Here is a 19,323-nt window from a genome sequence, read left to right as displayed (position 1 = left end):
AAGTTTAGAAAGGAACAGTCAGATTAAGAATTTGTTTGTGCCTAGTGTGCTGGTAAATGCCTTCAATCCCAGCACATGGGAAGTAGAGACAAGCAGATCTCTGAGTTCGAAGTCAGCCTGTTTTCATGGTGAGTCCCAGCCAACCAGGACTATACAGTGAGACCTTGTCTCCAAAAAAAAAAAAAAAAAAAAAAAAAAATTCAGGCTCTGGAGAGACTGATGGTTCAGCAGTTTAGAGCACTTCCTGTTCTTCCAGAGGACCCAAGTTTGGTTCCCAACACCCACATCGGGCAGCTCACAACTGTCTGTAGCTCTAGCTTCAGATCTGTCACCTTTGTCTGGCTTCTATAGGCACTGGCATGCATGTGTACACATAAGTAAAAAATAAAGTAAATCTTTTTTAAAAAGGAATTTAAGTTCAAACCTACAGCTTAGTGCTTGGGACACATTCACACAGTAAAGGTAGGGTACAATGACAGAGCTGAGTGTCTCTTTAGAGTCTTGAATCTGCAAAGCCAACTTTTAGAAAGCTCTTCTAGATACTTCATATGCAATTAGGAGTTATTGCCATAAATGTTTGATCTTTTAATTGCTTTGTCTTTTAGTTTTCAAAAAGATTTTAAACAAAAATCAAAACTTTTTAAAAACTTTTTTATTGAGTTTTTAAAATTTCATACAATATTTACCACTCACATCTAGACTCCCTTCCCCATCTATGCCCGCCCCCAAACCCTATGCACTCTGCCTTACATGCTGAGTCCTATTCATTCAGGTGTTTGTACCCAAATGTCCTTCAGTGTAAATGCGTCCACTGCAGTCTCTAGTCAGTCTATCCAGTGGTTGTATGTAAGTCATACTTTCCTTCACCCAGCAGCAACCAGTCTCAAGTAGTTCTTGATCTAGTGCTGACCTACCACCTGTTACTCACCTCCCCTTTGGGCCCTTGTTTAATTGAGCTGACTTGGGTCCCACATTAGATGCTACTGCTGCTGCAGGCTCACATGAGTAAGCCTCCATTGACCCGGAAGCCTCCACTTCCCTGTGTTCATGAACTGGCCCTGGCTCTTACAGTCTTTCCACCTCCTCTTACACAGTGGTCCCTGAGCCATGGGTGGGTGAGGCTCCATATAGGAGTCCCATCCTACACTCTACAGTCTCTTATTCTCCAAAACTTGGCCAGTTGAGGCCTTTTGTGTGTATCACACTCTGATGTACATGTATATGGAAACCTCATTGGTGAGAGTTGAGGGGTGCATTAGCCCTCTCTCTACCCCTTATTTCATAATGTTCCATGAGCCTTGGTTGTAGAAATTTGACTGCAGATGTGTCACCTAGTACCGGGCATCTCCCAGGTGTATGTTCTCTATGCCTGACCAGATGTGCAACTCTGGTAACCTCCATCTGTTGCAAAAAGAAGTTTCTTTGGTGAGTGCTGTACAGCATGTTATTCACTCTAAGGGGGGATCTCTTCTATCTCACATTGGGTTCCCTTCCAAGCAGCTTGTAGGTATACATATGCATTAATGTTCAGACACTCTACAAGCATTTTTCAGGGTTTCTAGGGCATCATTTTTCCCTCTACGTTTCCTAGCCCCCCCAAGATTCACTCATCTCTACTCTTTTTTCCTCCCATCCAGCCTCCTTCCTCCCTCCCTTCCTAGTCACAGTGCCCCCATTATCCCCACCTGCTCCCCAATACTTCCCAACTCCTGCCAACTTTCCTTTCCTGACTGCCTCCCTCCCCCACACCATGGTCCCTTGTGTGTCCCTCCCTCCTCTCCTCCCTGCCAATTACTCACAGTTTTTCAGTGTCCCTCAGGTAGCATCTGTTCTCTACTATCTCCCTTTCAGGTTGTTTCTTTTCCTTTACCTCCATGTATCTTTGCCTTACCTGGCTCTTGGTGTTACTTCAGAATTTATATATTCACATATAAGGGATTGGTGCTACAATCCACAAATGAGGGAAAACATATGTTGCTTGCATTTTATTTTCATAATGAAACTTAGAACTTTTAGTAATAGTAATGCAGTTATTTATATTGTCTATCGTCTATAAGAATTTGAAATAATTATATGAGAATAGATTAATATTTAGAGAAATAAAAGTGATAAAGTAATTAGATTCCTTTCATTTTACTTCTGAACCATTGTACTTTATCCTAACCTTAGTTCTCTCATTCACAGCGTATCATAAGGCATACTATTATTTGGGTTTCCTAGAATCCTTCCTTTCTCAATTTTAAGAAAATTAAAATTATGTACATGAGGACCAGCGAGATGGTTCAGTGGGTGATGACACGCTTTGTCAAGCCTGAGAACCTAAGTTTTATCCCCTGAACCCAGTGGGAGGAGAGAACTGATTCCTCCATTTTGTTGTCCTCTGATCCCCACACAGGAACAAAGGCATGCATGTATATGCACACACATGCACACATGCAAACACATACACTTAACAAATGTAAGAAAATGAAAAATCTTCTGTACACATGGCAGGTTTTACCCTAAGATTATGAATTTTTCCAGCTCGTTTTAGAAGAAAGAGTATCAGATTGAAGACAAAGGCAAGGAAATACATTCAAATATTATTTAACAAAACAAGCATGACTACAACTTTGAAGAACTTTAGGTCATGAGCAAGATCAAACTTAGGGCCATTGAGATGGCTCATGGGTAAAGACATTTGCCACCAAGGCTGACAACCTGAGTTCTATCCTTGGGACCAACAGGAGAGAACTGACTTCCACATGTGTGCTGTGTTGTGAATGAACATGTACATGCATGCACACACACAAATTAATAAAATAAATAAATAATAAAAAGACTATGCCTGGGCTGGCAAGATGGCTTAGTGGGTAAAGGTGCTGGCTGCCAAGATTTTTGACCTGAGTTCCATCCCTGAAATCCAGTAGAGTAGAAGGAGAGGTTCTGTGACCTTCACACATGCGCTATGAAATACGTGCATGTGCGCATGGGTGTGCACATGCACACACACAAAATTATTCAAAAGACCAAACCTAAAGGTAGGATAGAAGTAGATAAGATACAAAATGAAGGTATAGAAAACTGTTTCAGTAAAGTTAGAGCAGAAAACTTACAAAATCAAGGAACAAATATGGACATCCAAGCTCGAGGCATTGAACTCTAAAGAGACATGATGAGAAAAATGCTTCATGAAACAGATAGTTAAAATGGTAAGGCTCCCAAGCAATAAGTAAATAAATCAAAGCTGCAAGAGAAAAAAAAAATCCAAATTGTTTACAAAGACAGGCTCATCTGGATAATATCAGACCTTTCAATAGAAATCCTGAAATTATTTCAAGCCCTGAGGCTTGAAACTTCCAACCAAGAATCACTATATCCAGAAGTTATCTTTTAAAATCCACGTTAAAAGCACTGGCTGCTCTTGCAGAAGACCCAGGTTTCATTCCTAGTACCCACATGATGGTGAACAACCATCTGTAACTTCAGCTCCAGGGAAGCGGATAGCCTTCTTCTGACCTCCACAAACCTTGCATTACACAGGTGCACTTACCTACATGCAGGCAATGCATGTATACACATAAAATAAAACTAATAAATTTTTTTAAAGTTTTAAATAAAATCCACAGAGAGACTGAAGAGACGGTTTGGTAGGTAAAGTGCTTGCCACATAAGCATAAGGATTGGAGTTTGGATCCCCAGAACCCACGTAAAAACCAGGCAGATATGGCCTCCTGCACTTAGGTGGAGCAGAAACAGGATCTCCAGAGCAAGCTGGCCAACTATTCTAGCCAGAATTGGTGAGCTCTGGGTTTAGCAAGAGACCTTGCCTTGATAAATAAAGTGATTGAGGGAGACACCTCACATTACCTTTGGGCTTCTAAATGCATGTACGCATACATGTGCACGTGCATGCACACCCTCACACATGTTAGCATGTGTATCACACAAAATTCACAGAGGAAAATAAAAGAACTTCTAAGATAAACATAAACTTAACCAATTTATGACTGCTAAGCTAGCATTGCAGAAGCTACTTAAGGGTATCCTATACACAGAGGACGAAGAAAGACAGTCACAAATACAGGAGCTCAGGGAAGAATAAATTTTATGAAGGGAATCTATGAACAAAGGAGAACTAGGAAAGAATCAAATGTGTCCAACTCAGTAAACCAGCAAACCCCTAATATGAATAGGGGAGAAAGAAAAGAACAAACAGTATTTGAACCAACCAGGAAAACAGCAATATTATGAGTCAGTAGGTACCTTTCAAAAATAGCACTGTATAAATGGCCAACTCTTCAATTAAAAGTTGCAGACTAGCTGATTGGAAATAAGGACCAACTGTTGTCAAGAACATGCCTTACTGGCAAAGACATGCACAGAGCTACTGAAAGTGAAATGATAGAAAATGATGCACCAATAAGTAGAAGCTGAAAACAAGCAAGAGTTTACTGAACACAGTAGACTTCAAGCCAGTGTTAGCTGGAAGAGATGAAGTCGCTGCATATTACTAAAAGAAACAAGAAAATTTAACAATTGTGAATATATTGGTGCTGAACATTGTGCATCCAGCTTTATAAAACAATATTAAACATAAGGGGACAGATAGGCCCAGGTACAGTAATAGTGGGTGATTTCAGTACCCCACTGTGATCAATAAATAGATGATCCAGATAAAGGAATCAACAAAGAAACTTAAGGGTTAAGCTTTACCATGAATCAGAGATTTAACAAACTCCTACAGAATATTCTAATAACAGGGATACACATTCTTCTCAACAGTTCATGGAGCTGTCTCCAAAATAGATCATGGTTTAGGCTGTATGTAAAATGAATGTAAAAGTGACTGATACAGATAAAGCAAGTCTTAACAAATGAAAAAATGAATTTCTTATATTTTATAGTGGAGTAAAACTGGAAACCAATAAGAGAAGCTACATAAATTCATGGAGATGAACAGTACATTCCTTTGGGAGACAGCAAAGGCAGTTCTAGGAGGGAGTGTGTAGCTGTGAGTGTTTACGTTATAAAAGCAGAGAAAATTCAACTTGATGCACCTCGAGGTCAGAAAAACAAGAACAAGCCAAATTCCAAACTAGAAGACAAAAAAAGTAATAAAGATCAAGGTAGAAATTAATGAAATGGTGACTAAAAAACAGTACCAAAAACTGATGAAACAAAGAAGTGGTTCTTCTAAAAGAAAACCAGATAGAGAAACCCTTAGCCAAACTAACCAAAAGGAAGCAAGATCCAAATTAGTGTGACTAGAGGTGAAAAAGAAAACATTACAGCTGTTATCAGTGAAATCCAGAGGATCATTGGGGAAACTGAGAACATACTACAAAAACTGTAAAATCTAGAAGAAATGGAGAATTCCTAGATACATGTGACCTGCCAAAATTAAATGAGGGATGTATATGACTGAACCAGACCTTCAACAAACTGGGATTGAAGCAGGAATAGAGTCTTCCAGAAAAGGAGGCTCGGGGCCAGACAGATTCACTGCTGAATACTATCAGACCTTTAAAAAAGAATTTTAAAATAGTAACCCACCTGCATTTTTCTTGTGACTTCCATTCCCAACACACTAGTTTGGGGCAGGAAGGGATAAGAGGAATATAACCCGAAGTTTCTCTCAAAAGAATGCCTTGGAGCTGCAAAGATGGCTTAGAGGTCAAGAGCACTTGCTGCTCTTAACAAGACCTGAGTTCAGTTCCTAGTACCTTGTGGCTCCAGCTCGAGGAAATCTGATTCTTCCTTCTGGCCCTTGTGGGTGCATTCAGGTATGTGGGTGTGCACTCAGGTGCACATACCCACACAAACACACATACATACACATAAAAATAAATCTTTTAAAAAGTAATGATATAACTACACATGGGTTCCTAATTATAAATATAGGAGTTATAATTCATTTCTCTAGATTTCTCTTTGATTTTGGCTTTTTCTCCTCTGTTTCTGGTCTTTAATCAGGTTGATAGCAGATTCTTTCTTAAAAAGTATCATTTGGCACACGCCTTTAATCCCAGCACTCGGGAGGCAGAGGCAGGTGGATCTCTGTGAGTTCAAGGCCAGCCTGGTCTACATAGTAAGTTCCAGGACAGCTGGAGCTACAAGGAGACCCTGTCTCAAAAAGACCAAAAGAAAAAAAAGTATCATTTTGCCATGTGTAATGGTACATGCCTTTAATCACAGCGCTCAGGAGTGGGGAGGCAGAGGCAGGTGAATCTCTGTGAGATTGAGGCCAAAACCAAAAAAAGGTATCATTTTACTTTTCATTAGCAACCTAAGTTTTTCAGACATGTTTCATTTGAGTCACTGGATTTTTTACTTTTATTGCTGTAATAAAATACCATGACCGAAACCAACTTTGGGAAAGAGTTTATTTTTGAAATCAGATTTGAAAGTTACTTCTTCCAACAATAAAGTGAATATAACCTTAAGTTTATAGTCTATTCATAAAGATCTTTTTATCCATCAGCATCCATTTCTTTAAAATATAGCTTATGTGAAGTATAATGTACATACCAGAATTCACTCACTTCAAGGGTAAAACTCAGTGATATCTGATAAATTTGCCAAGCTGTATAACCATCACCATATTCTAGTTTTAGAGCGTTTTCATTACCCCCAATAAGAGCTCTTGTACCTCTTTGCAGTTACGATCTGTTCTTCTCTCCAGCCTGTCAACTCTATAGATGTGCCCTTTCTGCACATTTCATATAAATGGAATCATCTGCTATATGATCCATGATCTTTGTGCCTGGCTTTCTTTTTCTTTTTCTTTTTCCTTTCTGCTGGTGTCTGCCAGGTTGGTTTGGTATCAGTCATAACCTCTCAACTCCAGATATTATTTTCACTTTGGATTTTAGGAGTCTATTGTTCCTATCCTCCCCCCATCTTCTTCTGTTAGAGCTTCATGAATTCTTTTTCTCTCTGTAGATTTTTCTAGTTTCAATACCCTGCATACATGTGTCTATCAGTACAATTAAGAGACAGAATATTTTACAGCCATTTGGAATAGGGAAGTTTCAATGTTAGCAGTTATTAACTGGGGTCCAGCAAGATAGCTCAGAGGGTAAAGGCACTTGCCACTAAGCATGAGAATCTGAGTTCAACTGCTAGAACTCACATGATGGAGGAGAAAACCAACACTCATCTTGCCCTACACACAATAAACAATAAAATGTAATTTTAAAACATTTTTTCATCATTTTTATTTTATGTGTATGCATGTATTGCCTGCATGTAGGTAAGTGCATCCATGTCATGCAATGCCCGCAGAAGACAGAAGAGGCTGTCAGATCCGCTGGAACTGGAGTTACAGACAGTTGTTAGCTGCCATGTGGGTACTGGGATTCGAACCCAGGTCTTCTGCAAGAACAACTAGTGTTCTTAACTGCTGAGCCATCTCTCCAGCCCCAATAAAATGTAATTTTTAAAAAGAATCATTAGCTGGGTGTAGTGGTGCACACTTTTAATCTCAGCACTCAAAGGCTGAGGCAGGTGGATCTCTGTGAGACTGAGGCCAGCCTGGCATACATAACGAGTTCCTGGCCAGCAGGGCTACATAGTGAGACCCCTTCCCCCCAAAAAAAGAATTATTAACTGGAATTAGACATAGTTGTGCATGCCTTTAATCCCAGTGCTCAGGAAGCAGGGGCAGTTAGAGCTCTGAATTTGAGGCCAACTGTCTACATATAGTGAGTTCCAGGCTGGCAAGAGCTACATAGTGAGACCCTGTCTCAAAAAAAAAATTATTAACTGTAATAGGGGGGTGAAGTAATAAGGATTAGCTCAGAAGGAGTAAAGAGGACTGTATAGAATGCATGAAGGCATATGTAGATGACACCACTGGCCCAAAGGCTGGGATAGAGCATCTGGTGCCACATCCCCAGACCTGATGTTCACACTGCCTGGAAGAAATGCTCTCTGAAGCTGCAGAGCTGCCTTGAGGTAGCATCATGGAAGGCCGTCCATAGGGGTGTGCCGTGCCAGTAGCCCTCAGTGGGAAGCTGTCCTTGTGTGCGAGGCCTCTGGCACTCACTATGTAAAACTCTCCCAAGGTGTGCTGAGGGGAATATCTGTGAGAGGAGCACTAATGGCACTCTGCTGCTGCATTGCCCCAAGCATACGTCCCTAGAGAGCATGAGGTGCAGCAGGCAGTCAACTTAGAGAGGAGCACACTGACTGCAGCGGAAAACCCTCCAGCAACCTGTTTTTGAGTTAGCAGCTATGCGTGTGGGTGAACACATGCCCTGGCTCGCACATGGAAGTCTGAGGACAGCTATGTGGATCCCAGACACAGAGTCAGGTCCTCAGCCTTGGCAGCGGGTACCTTCACCCACTCTGCCATCTCATCAGTCCAGTTTTAACTCTTCCCAGTTGGTAACAATTGCTTTATTCTATGTATAGCAACGGAAGCACTTCAAATTCTCTTAGAAAAATATGTTTGAAAAATACATCTTTTTATACAGAAGCTCAATAAAACACTTCGTAATTGTGTTAAACTGTACTGGAAGGTGAGTGTCTCGGACTTCCTTCCCAAGTGCTCTTATTCGGGGCTATGGTCAATCCAGACAGTTGAATTTCTTCCCCTGCTTTTGTCTTTCCTCATGTGTTTTAGACATTGATCTACTTTTATCCGGGTAGTGTTCCACCCATGTCTGTTTACTCATCTGCTTGAACTAACGAGGGTCAGCAGGATGCAACACAGATACAGTAAGGTCAGGATGTTTGTGAGTGTCAGGTGCCAGCTGCCTCAGCCTCTGCCCAGGATCCTGACCCAAGCCTGCGCAGTCCCCCACACTCTCAGCAAGATTCACAACTAGCCAAAAAGCTCCTGCCACAGACCTCTGACCTTTCTGTACCTCTGGTGAAAAAGAGCAATAAATAAGATAAAGTCTGACTTGATTTTAGGTTCTAAAGAAAAGGGAATATTTTTCTTTTCCTCAAAGGGAAAGACATGTGAGAATGAAATATTTTAAATACAAGGGTATATCCTGAGAAATGTGCTTTTAGGTGTTTCTGTGTGAGCATCATATAATGCACTCACTAAGATGGCTTCTGTGCCACTTAAATGATATAATCTTAGGGGATCACTAGAATATATATGGTCCTCTACTGACAGAAACGATTATAATTTTATGAAAACAATAGTTTCCTTAACTACTATCAGCTACCTCTTCTGTAACGTGTAGTGCACAAATACCCTGACTTTGCCCTTTCTCTAATAGCCTGGTATTGACATTGTTAACTCCTTCAAAGATGTCTAAGGTTTTCTTTCATTTTCCCCTATTTCTCCAAAACAAGGTGGAATTTGCAGAAAGTTTTTAATTGATTTTAGCCAATTAATCGTCCACTTAGGAAATATTTTCTGAAAACCTGTTGTGTACAGAACATTCTGAGTACTATTTAGACAAGATTTATGTTTGATCCCAAGCAGTATTTGTGACACTAGATAAATATTGCAAACATGGAACATGAAAGTCTGGTCTACTGCTGCCTAGACACTTTCATTCTTTTTTCCAGCACTAGTGCTGTTGAAACTTGGCAACTGGCACTACCTTGGGACTGGATTTAGGGGACACAAAGTTCAGACAGAAAATACGATGTAGATGAACAGCTTTGCTGTTAAATAAAATAGTCTTTTGTAAATACCAGCAAAAATTGGTTGGTGTTTTGTTTCTATGAGCTTTAAAAGTATATGAGGGCTGGGGATGTGCAGCTCAGTAGTAGAGCACCTGATTAGCATGCATCAAGCCCTGGGTTTGAGCCCTCACACTGCCAAAAAAGCGTACGAAAACAAATTGAAAACTGTATATAGCTTTGAAGTCATTAGTTTGAGGATGATATTGTTTGAATTTATGCTTGTATCTAGAACTCTGTATTAAACTTTATAAGTCCCAAAGAAGAATTAGACACCATTTCATTTCCTCACAGAGATGTTTTGTAATCTAGTTGTGTATACAAAAATCTGTATGTGGTGGAAACATGAACAATTGAGCTGCTTGTAGCCAAGTGCAGAATGATGTCATACAGTGCTCTCTTGAGGAGCTCAGTCACAGGAGACTCGCTTATATAGGCTTAATTAAGGGAAAAGGTTCTTTCACTGAACATCAGAGGAAGAGATGATATGATCAAAACAGTCTTTCAATGACTTGGTTAGGTCCTACCTACCTTTTTAGAATGACTTCTGTATTTCACACACAGCCCCATCTAAAGTATTTGGGTTAAAGGTCTCTGGAAGTTCAGGCCTATCTGTTGAAATAGGCTGTGGAAAGTCTTGTCGCATGAGATTTCTTTAGTGATGGTTTTGTTGACAGTCTCTCTGGAAAGCTGGTTACAAAGCATCTCTAGGTAGTGGTCAGGCTATCCTGAAGTTCTTGAACTACCAGACAGGAACAAAATCTTCCCATGAAACTTAGTATTCTTAGAATACAAAAAATTTCTAGCATTCAGGGGTAGTGGTGACAAGTTAGAAGTAAATGTCCATTTCCACAGATACTTAATAAGTAACTTCTGTGATCTAAGTTTTTTTTTTTTTTTTTAGGTAATAATTCTATCATTTTTAAAAGCCAGACAGTTTTTTTAGGGGGGGGTTGTTTTTTTGTTTTTTTGAGACACAGTCTGTATAGCCTGGGCTGCCCTCTTAACATATAATGCTCTCCCTCAGAGTCTCAAGTGCTGGAATTACAGGTGTGAGTGAGCTACCACACTCAGATCTAGGAACTCATTTAAGGAAGCTTGAGATTTGGAGAATGAAGCAGAACCCCAAGTCCTTACTGTGTGTCTGCTCCTGCAGTGGTGCTGTTGCCCCTCCCCCACCCCCGTGTGCTTTCTGATGCATCCTTTTCTCATTCACTGTTTTACACCAAATTCTGAGTTTGTGTTATCCCTGGATTTGTAACTGCTTTGACCTTCTTAGTACTCTGCATAATATCACTGATTCAGCCTGGTTGTGACTTAGAGCCTGATTGTGGTGTTGAGAGCTTCGCCTCCTTAGCCTACGTAGAATGTTACACCTAGCTGCCACCTTAAGTGCTTAGCTGGCAACACCTCCTGATGGTCTCCTTTCCTTCTGCCTTTGCTGTTTCCTTCTCCCTTTATCTCTGGTTTCCATTTAGATGCCGACATCAGGAGGAGTGCAACGTCAAATGGCAAATCGTCCATCTCGCAAAACTTGTGAGTATTTTTTTCCTTCTTTTTAATAACCTTGGAATATAGGGAGAAACAAATCCATTTCTTGACCAATGGTTTAGAAAGGCCAGGGGAAGCCATCCCATTTCAGGAAGAGGAGGCATCACATGATGGGCTTGCCTAATGATGGCCACTCAAGGGAAGAAAGGGTAGATCTTTGGTCTAAACTAGCTTCTCTGAGAGGTATGATAGCAGTTTTACTGACTTTATTTTGTAGACAGGCATTATAGTCTCCATTTTGCAATTAAAGAAACAACTTTAGAGAAAGGAAATTACAGAGCCCATAAAACTGCAGTACCACTTAATACTGGTAAATGGGATTTGAACCCAAGTCTTAGGACCATAAGAACAGTTTTTTTGCACTGAGCATGTGTTTCTGATGATAAGAGCACACTACTAGTGCCACAGTGTTTCCCCAGCCATGTTCCTGGTTCTTGCATGTGACCTCAGATCCTGAAGGGAGGCTGATCTTGCTGGCTTTTCCTGGCACTCAGCTCTCTTGATTCTCTTCTTTCCAGCTCCCATTGCTTCCTGCACTCCACATCTGCTGAGGCAGTGGCTATGGGGCTCCTGAAGCAGTTCGAGGGGATGCAGCTTCCTGCTGCCTCGGAGCTAGAATGGCTAGTCGCAGAGCATGATGCCCCGCAGAAGGTAGGCTCTTCAGTATGCTTCCCTTCCAGGAGTGGGGGAAGCTTTCTCATCTTGTTTCCGTCTCCCGTGTGGCCACAGTCTGAAACGAGCCTGTTTCTTTCCTTATTAATGAAAGCTGTTCATTACAAATGTGCTGAGTGAGTGAGTGAGTGAGTGAGTGAGTGAGTGAATGAATGGCTGAGTGAATGCTTAACTGCCTAGATTTTCCCTAGCAGTTCCCACAGTACAATATGATGCTTTGTCACTGCCCTCTTTCACATAACTGCTCAGTAGTAGACGCAGAGGATCACATAACTGCTTATGATCACATAAGATGCAGAGGAAGAACTCGGGTTTTGTGGCCTGCTTTGAGACACTATGTGAAAGTGGATTGTTGAAACTTTCCTTTGCTCCACAATTGAATCTTTAAGGCATGAAGCATGCTGGCATACCACAGGTTCCGAGATGTGTGCTGGGGCAGCAACAGCAATGGAATGCTGTTTCCATTTGCTTCTTGGAACTCAAGGTCCTTGCAACTAGTTTGTTTTGAGGTCAGGGCTCCCTGAAGCCCTTAGCCTGTGCAATTCTGAAATGCGTTCCATCAGCTCTGCTTGTCATGGTCAGGAGAGCCAAGTGCATGTGCTCCCCAGACTGTCCATCTTAGCTCACCTGTGCTTTCCCGCTGCAGCTCCTGCCTATCCCCGACTCACTGCCCATCTCACCAGATGACGGGCAGCACGCAGACATCTACAAGCTGCGTATTCGTGTTCGCGGCAACCTGGAGTGGGCCCCACCCCGGCCTCAGATAATCTTTAATGTCCATCCAGCCCCAACGTGAGTAGCCAGTGCTTATGCCCTTTGGCAGGTGGTTGCGTCCTCTGGATTGTCAGAGCTGTCTTCTCACCCTCTTGTCTCTGCTTCCAGTCGTGTTTTCCACAGGATTCTGTGCATCTAAAGGCAGAGAACGTGATGGTTCACTTTTGTCTTTAAATTCTTTTAACCCTTCAGTTCTTTCCAGACCTACCTGGAAAGAACTCCCCCCATCCTTTTTCTAAATCAGCATGGTGCCTTCCTCCCAATACTTTATAGGCTAGCTAGGTTTTTGTCCTTTCAAGATGAATGCTACGCTCTCCTATTCTTCCCTCTTTACCACTTCTCATTCCTTACCTTTGTACAGAAAATGTGATCTATATTGAGGACAGTCACTGCCATGACATAACCTTGTGAATCCTAAGCTTGTGAATCCGCAGTTTGAATGAGCTCTCCCACTGGGTTCTCATTTAGTCCAACCTTTAAAAGAAGTTGAATTCCCAACTCTTCCCATCCTTAACAAGGCCCCACGCAGCTGCTTCTCCTTTCTGTAGGAGGAAGATCGCTGTGGCCAAGCAGAATTACCGCTGTGCAGGATGTGGTATCCGGACTGAGCCCGGTAAGTTCCCCTGGCACCATACTGACTCCAGGAATTTTGTCCTCTCCTCGACCTGTCAGAGGTAGTAAGAGAAGGTGATAGCGCAGACATGGGGGAAGAAAGAAGGGCCTGGAGAAGGGGAGGACAAGGAACATTACCAGATTGTGTCCTAGAGAAAACTGGCACCTTGCAGCTAGGTTCTTAGAGACGGGGGTCTCATCAGCTCTGGCAGGTTTGGTTTCTTCGGCAGCCATGATAGGCTGTAGGCACCATAGGCCCCATTATGTGAGTTCTCTGGCATTAGAGACCTCCCGGAAGTTGCTAAAAACCACTTGGCCCTCCCTTCCTACCTTTTGAAGGCTCAGCAGAGCTACTTGACCAGGTTATAGGTGGGAAAGTCATATCTGGCCTTTTTGGTTTTCTGGGTTTTCCAGATTATATCAAGCGACTGAGGTACTGTGAGTACTTGGGCAAATACTTCTGTCAGTGCTGCCACGAGAATGCCCAGATGGTCATTCCCAGCCGGATTCTGCGCAAGTGGGACTTCAGCAAGTACTACATCAGCAATTTTTCCAAAGACCTGCTCATTAAAATCTGGAATGATCCTCTCTTTAATGTGCAGGACATCAATAGCGCCCTCTATAGGAAAGTCAAGCTGCTCAATCAAGTCCGGGTAAGACCCTGAAAAACCATGTCACGGATTTTTACCCTCTCCTCCCAAGGCCCCGTCTCTGTTCATAGTTTCCTAGAATCACCACACCTGCTATCACAATCATTCATGTTCTTGACTTTCTTTTTGTTTTTTCCAGAGCTGGGGATTAAACCCAGAATTAAACTCAAAATGCTAGGCAAGCACTCTACCAATAAGCTAGCTACATCCTAGCCTCCTACAAATTTTCTTGTTGCCTTCACTTATTTTTTTAAGCTAGAATCTCACTATGTAGCCTTGGCTGGCCTAGAACTTGTGATTTAGACCAGGCTGGCAACAAACTCACAGAGGTCCTCCTGTCTCTGCCTTCATAGTACTAGCATTAAAGGCATCTGCCACCACACCCAGTTATAGGTACTTTCTTGATCTTGCCACGTTTTCCAAGTACTCATCCAGTCAAAATCTCAAACCTGGTAACAGAGCTCTAAGGCTGTAGACAGCACTTGGGGCCAAAAACAATTTCTCCATTCACTGAAAGTATTACTGAGGAGAGAATAGCGCTGGGAATTTGCATTCCAGAGTTCTCAGCTGCTGCTGGCTGTGTGTCTGAATGAGTGTACTGATCTGACAGAGGGCCCTCCCTGACTAAAGAGCTCTTTGAAGTGAGTCGTTGAGTTAGCCATGAAAGGGCAGCCAGTCAGTTACTGCTATGGAGAAGCTTCTGGGACTCAGGGGTTTGAAGTCACTGACTAGCCCTGCCAACAGCCCATTCTCTCCTCTTCTCCACCCAATGTCTTTCTCTTTAGCTGCTGCGGGTTCAGCTGTATCACATGAAGAACATGTTCAAGACATGCCGACTGGCTAAAGAGTAAGTCTGATGTGGAAGCCAGAGTCATCGGCTGAGCTGCTTCTGAAAGGGGCATATTTCAGCAGTTGGCTCTTATGGGAAGGAGAATAGGAGGATTTTGAAGCAGTGTCTGAACTAGTAACCAAGAAGCCATGGCAGTGATGTGTGCGTCTTCTCTAGAGGGGATATCTGTGCTTATTTTCCCAGAGCCCGACCCCACTCCTTTTAAGTTCACTCTGCAGGATTTATAGATAAGCACTTCTGTCATTCAGACACGTGATAGTGTTGAAGGTAGGGGTGGCCTGGAACTCCTGGGCCGGCTGAATGTTGCCCACCCCCATTGCCTTCTCTGTCCTGCTGGGTAAGGGTTTTTGTGCCATCATGTGCCATATGAGATGTTCATTTCCTCTCCGTTGCACTTTCTCTCAATTCCCCATAGGCTTTTAGATTCCTTTGACACAGTTCCAGGCCATCTGACAGAGGATCTCCACCTGTACTCACTGAACGACCTGACTGCAACCAAGAAGGGGGAGCTGGGACCCCGGCTGGTGGAGCTTACCAGAGCAGGAGCTGCCCATGTAGAGCGATGTGTGGTAAGGAAGTCTTCTACCATGCAGCTGAGCCCTTGCTTAGGGGCAGAGGAGTAGTGGACCCAGGGTTCTTGCCATTTAGCTCCAGAAAGTTGAAATAGCCAGTTGACACTGGAGAAACTGGGAAGGCATGCTGTTCCCTAAGTTAGTGAACAATAGAGTCAGGAGGCTCATGGTTCAAGATCAGCTTGGGCTTCTTGTCTCAATAAACAAAAGTATAAAAAGAATTAAAACAGGAGTTGGTGCTGGCATTGTCCCCAGGCAAGAGTGAGTAGCCTTCACTTAAGAACTGCACTTGTGCCAGGCGTGGTGGCACATGCCTTTAGTCCCAGCACTTGGGAGGCAGAGGCAGGTGGATCGAAGCCTTGTGAGTTCAAGGCCTGCCTGGTCTATGTAGTAAGTTCCAGGTCAGCTGGGGCTACCCAGAGACCCTGTCTCAAAATGAACAAACATACAAAAAAGGAACTGCACTTGTGGTGCTCGAGAGATGGCTCAGTGGTTAAGAGCACTGACTGCTCTTACAGAGGACCCAGGTTCAATCCCAGCACCCACACGGTGGCTAACGACCATCTGTAACTCCAGTTGCAGGGGATCCAGTGCCCTCTTCTGACCTCTGCAGGCATTGCATGAGATGGTACACTTCCATGCGGACAAAACACTCACACACATCAATTAAAAATAATTTAAAAAACTGCTCTTGGGGGCTGTAGAGATGGCTCAGTGGTTAGGAGCATTGGCTGCTCTTGCAAAAGACCCAGGTTCAATACCCAGCACCCACACGGCAGCTAACAACTGTCTATAACTCCAGTTCCAGGGGATCCCATACCCTTTTCTGACTTTCATGAGTATTGCACAACACAGGTGTACCTACATACATGTAGACAAGCACTCATACACATAAAATAAAAATAATAAATATTAAAAAAAAAAAAAAGAACTGTGGGCCAGGCATGGTGGCACATGCCTTTAATCCCAGCACTCAGGAGCCAGAGACAGGCAGATCTCTGTGGATTGAGACCAGCCTGGTCTACATAGAGTTCCAGGCCAGCTGCACTTGCAGGGAGACCCTGTCTCAAAAAACAAAAACAATGAGGGAGAATAGATTTTAATTTAGCTGGGTGGGGTGGTACACATGCCTTTAATCCCAGGACTCAGGAGGCAGAGGCAGGCGGATCTCTGTGAGTTCAAGGCCAGCCCCATCTATATGGCAAGTTCCAGGCCAGCTAGGGTTACAGGGAGACCCTGTCTCAAAAAGACCAAAAAAAAAAAAAAAAACCTGCAAAAAACTGCACTTGGGAAGAAAACCTTTGATTAGAAATCTAGAGACAGTTTATTATTTTAATCACTGTGACCCAAAAAAACAACTTGCTCTCTCTAGGTAAACCTGTTTTCTTCTTTCTGAAATGAAGACAATAATTATATACATCATACTTTCTTCTTGTATTTCTGAGGACTGATGAAATGGTTTATTTGGTAGCATTTTGTAAACTCTGTTCTGCAAATGCAAGTTATTATCTTTTATGATATGATCAATATGCTAGAAACTCAGAAATTACAGTTTGAGAGCTACCATCACAACTGCCCAGTTTGTGCTCCAGGGGTCAGGGGAGCATACCACTGCACTGTAACTTGACTGTAGAGGCTAGGTATTATTTTGAGGAAACATCCTTGTCTTCACATTTTATCTTAATTAGTAGTAGTTCTGTTTCAAAATAAAGCTATTACCAGATCAGAGTATTGAATTTAGGAAGCCCTTAGCACTACCATTTCTTCCTCCTTTTCTTGTCCTCGAGAGCTGCTCCAGGGGTAAGGGCATCTCAAGCCTATGCCTCTTGCCTCCTTACCCTTAAGCTTTGTCTAGCATTGTCTAGGGCTGTCCTGAGTTTGGCTTTTTCTAAGTCCAGCCCTAGTCTCTTCCCTGTGGGCAGTGGGTCCCTCCATCCTGTGCAGTTTTATTGATGTTGTACCTGCCCCTACTGGAGTGCCGCCTCCTGTGTCAGTCCCTCACTTTGCTACCCTCTCTCTCCTCTCCAGCTGTGTCAGGCCAAAGGCTTCATCTGTGAGTTCTGCCAGAATGAGGATGACATCATCTTTCCCTTTGAGCTACATAAGTGCCGAACCTGTGAAGGTGAGGATGGGCACTGGCAGTGAGGCCATCAAGGCTGAACACTAAGTTGATTTATTGCCTGAGAGCCAACTATTAGCAAGAGTTTGGCTTAACTGGGTGGCTCCCCATTCTACCAGAGCACCAAGCTGAGGTGAGAAGGGGCTGTGGTGGTGACTTGCTTCCAGCCTGAACTAACACAAACTGTTTTCTTCTCTCTCACCTTCTCAATCTGAATAGAGTGTAAAGCGTGTTACCACAAAGCTTGCTTCAAGTCTGGAAGCTGCCCCCGCTGTGAGCGGCTACAGGCCAGGCGGGAGTTGCTGGCTAAGCAGAGCCTGGAGTCGTACATGTCAGACTATGAGGAGGAACCCACTCAAGCCCTGGTTCTGGAAGCTGCCGTCCTGGAGGCCACCTGAACAATGCACATTAAGCCCTTTGTCTGAGGGGCAAGGGTCACACAAGTTGCAGAGCTGAGCCACCCTTTCAAGGACTTTCCCTACCTGGGGCCTTTTAAAAAAATTATCGTCATTTTGTTATGACTTGTCTGCTGTCCAGGTATAGTCAGCCTTAATTGGTTGATGGGTCCAGTCTGTTGTGACAGGTGTAGGCACCAGGTAGTTCCATCAGAGCTGACACATGGGTCCTTAAAGAAAGCTTCTTGTGCCTCTTGTCAGGGGAATGCATAACGAGACCCAATTCTCCTGACATCATGGCCTGTTCCACTAGGACCAGATCTGGTTGTAGCTACAGCTCAAGTGTCATTTCCACTTTTTTTTTTAGTTCCAGAGCTTCTGAGCCAGGCCTCTCAGTCCATGCTCTTCTTTGCTGCTGAAATGGGAATGGAGTTTCTCTGCCTCCATCCTGAAAGAGAGTCATACTGTAACCCGAAGAAAGGAGAGAATGGGCCACATCATGGGCAGTCAGTCAACTTTGGTATTTGGGGAGCTGTAAGAACAGAATCATTATTGTCCTAGAATCCTCAGAGACCTCAAGGAGGCAGCCATGGCTTCCCTGTTTCGAGTATTCTCAGCATAGATGATGTCATAAACTGGCTTACATACCGTTGTGGACTTGGGGCAAAGAACTGGGCTTACTTAGGCCAGGCCCATTTGTAGCCTGTACCACAAGCTAAGTGAGGCTTCAGCTGTTGCTTGAGGAGCATTTATTCAGATAGAGGAGCTGATGGTCTCCCCTTGGTGTTCCATCTCTTAGTTAACCTGGCTGCTTGAGTGCAGGTATGCTCCTTCAGGCTCACACAAGTCCCTGGTGCCAGCCTAAGGTGAGGGTAAAAACCCCACACACTATCTTAGTGGGTCCTTTACTGCCTTTTAAGATGGCCATTGTGGCTCTGAGTAGAGCTATGATCCAACTCCATTCTCTGTCCCCTTCCTCCAGCAGAGCTGGGATCTTTCCTATTGGCTGATCTCTTGCCTTAGTTTCTTTTCTCAGAGTGAGGGAGAAGCCTTCCCGCTATTAAGTAGCACTAGAGAACTTGTTGATTTGTGAATGTGAATGTGAATGTTCCTGTTTTCTTGGGTAACAAGAGCCTTTCTGCCATTTATGCACTTAACTCTTTATCTAGCCTAGGTAATAAATGTTGAATCACCATTTCATATTTACTAATTTTAGTATACTCTTCCTCCATAATTTAATGTGCATTTTAATGAGGGAAGTTCTTGGGTTGGATGAGGTGTTTGTTTGTAGTGTTCTTTAAATCACTGTAGCTCCTACTCTCTGTGTAAAGTTCTGGTCAGCGCCACATTTCCAAGGGCCTAGCAGCTCTGTAAGCTAAGGCCCGCAGTGTTTTCTTCTGGAACTGACTTCTTCCTGTATTCCTGTCTTCCCATAATTGGTTGCTATTAGAAAAAAGTTGCTTTGGGCACTGCCCCAAGCAGCCAAACAGAAAGTTGC

At 43.1% G+C, this 19,323-nt stretch overlaps 1 protein-coding gene across 3 annotated transcripts in view; it reads left to right on the top strand.

The window, feature by feature from the left end:
• Rubcn (rubicon autophagy regulator) overlaps positions 1-19,025 on the top strand; it is a 78,621-nt gene extending 59,596 nt beyond the window's left edge. For all 3 annotated transcript variants that reach the window (XM_008838554.2, XM_008838553.2, XM_029566165.1), the window contains 9 exons: positions 11,109-11,166; positions 11,700-11,832; positions 12,500-12,645; positions 13,176-13,240; positions 13,654-13,892; positions 14,675-14,736; positions 15,155-15,308; positions 17,340-17,433; positions 17,650-19,025. In XM_008838554.2, coding sequence (XP_008836776.1) covers positions 11,109-11,166; positions 11,700-11,832; positions 12,500-12,645; positions 13,176-13,240; positions 13,654-13,892; positions 14,675-14,736; positions 15,155-15,308; positions 17,340-17,433; positions 17,650-17,828 — 1,130 coding nt within the window. In that variant the 3' untranslated portion in view covers positions 17,829-19,025. The remainder of the gene's footprint in view (positions 1-11,108; positions 11,167-11,699; positions 11,833-12,499; positions 12,646-13,175; positions 13,241-13,653; positions 13,893-14,674; positions 14,737-15,154; positions 15,309-17,339; positions 17,434-17,649) is intronic.
• Positions 19,026-19,323: the final 298 nt, after the last annotated feature.

This window comes from Nannospalax galili, unplaced genomic scaffold, assembly GCF_000622305.1.
Source record: "Nannospalax galili isolate Female #2095 unplaced genomic scaffold, S.galili_v1.0 scaffold598, whole genome shotgun sequence".
In the NCBI taxonomy this organism is placed as follows: Eukaryota; Metazoa; Chordata; class Mammalia; order Rodentia; family Spalacidae; genus Nannospalax; species Nannospalax galili.
Note: the sequence above shows the minus strand (reverse complement) of the source record. Positions and strands in the feature narration are given on the sequence as shown.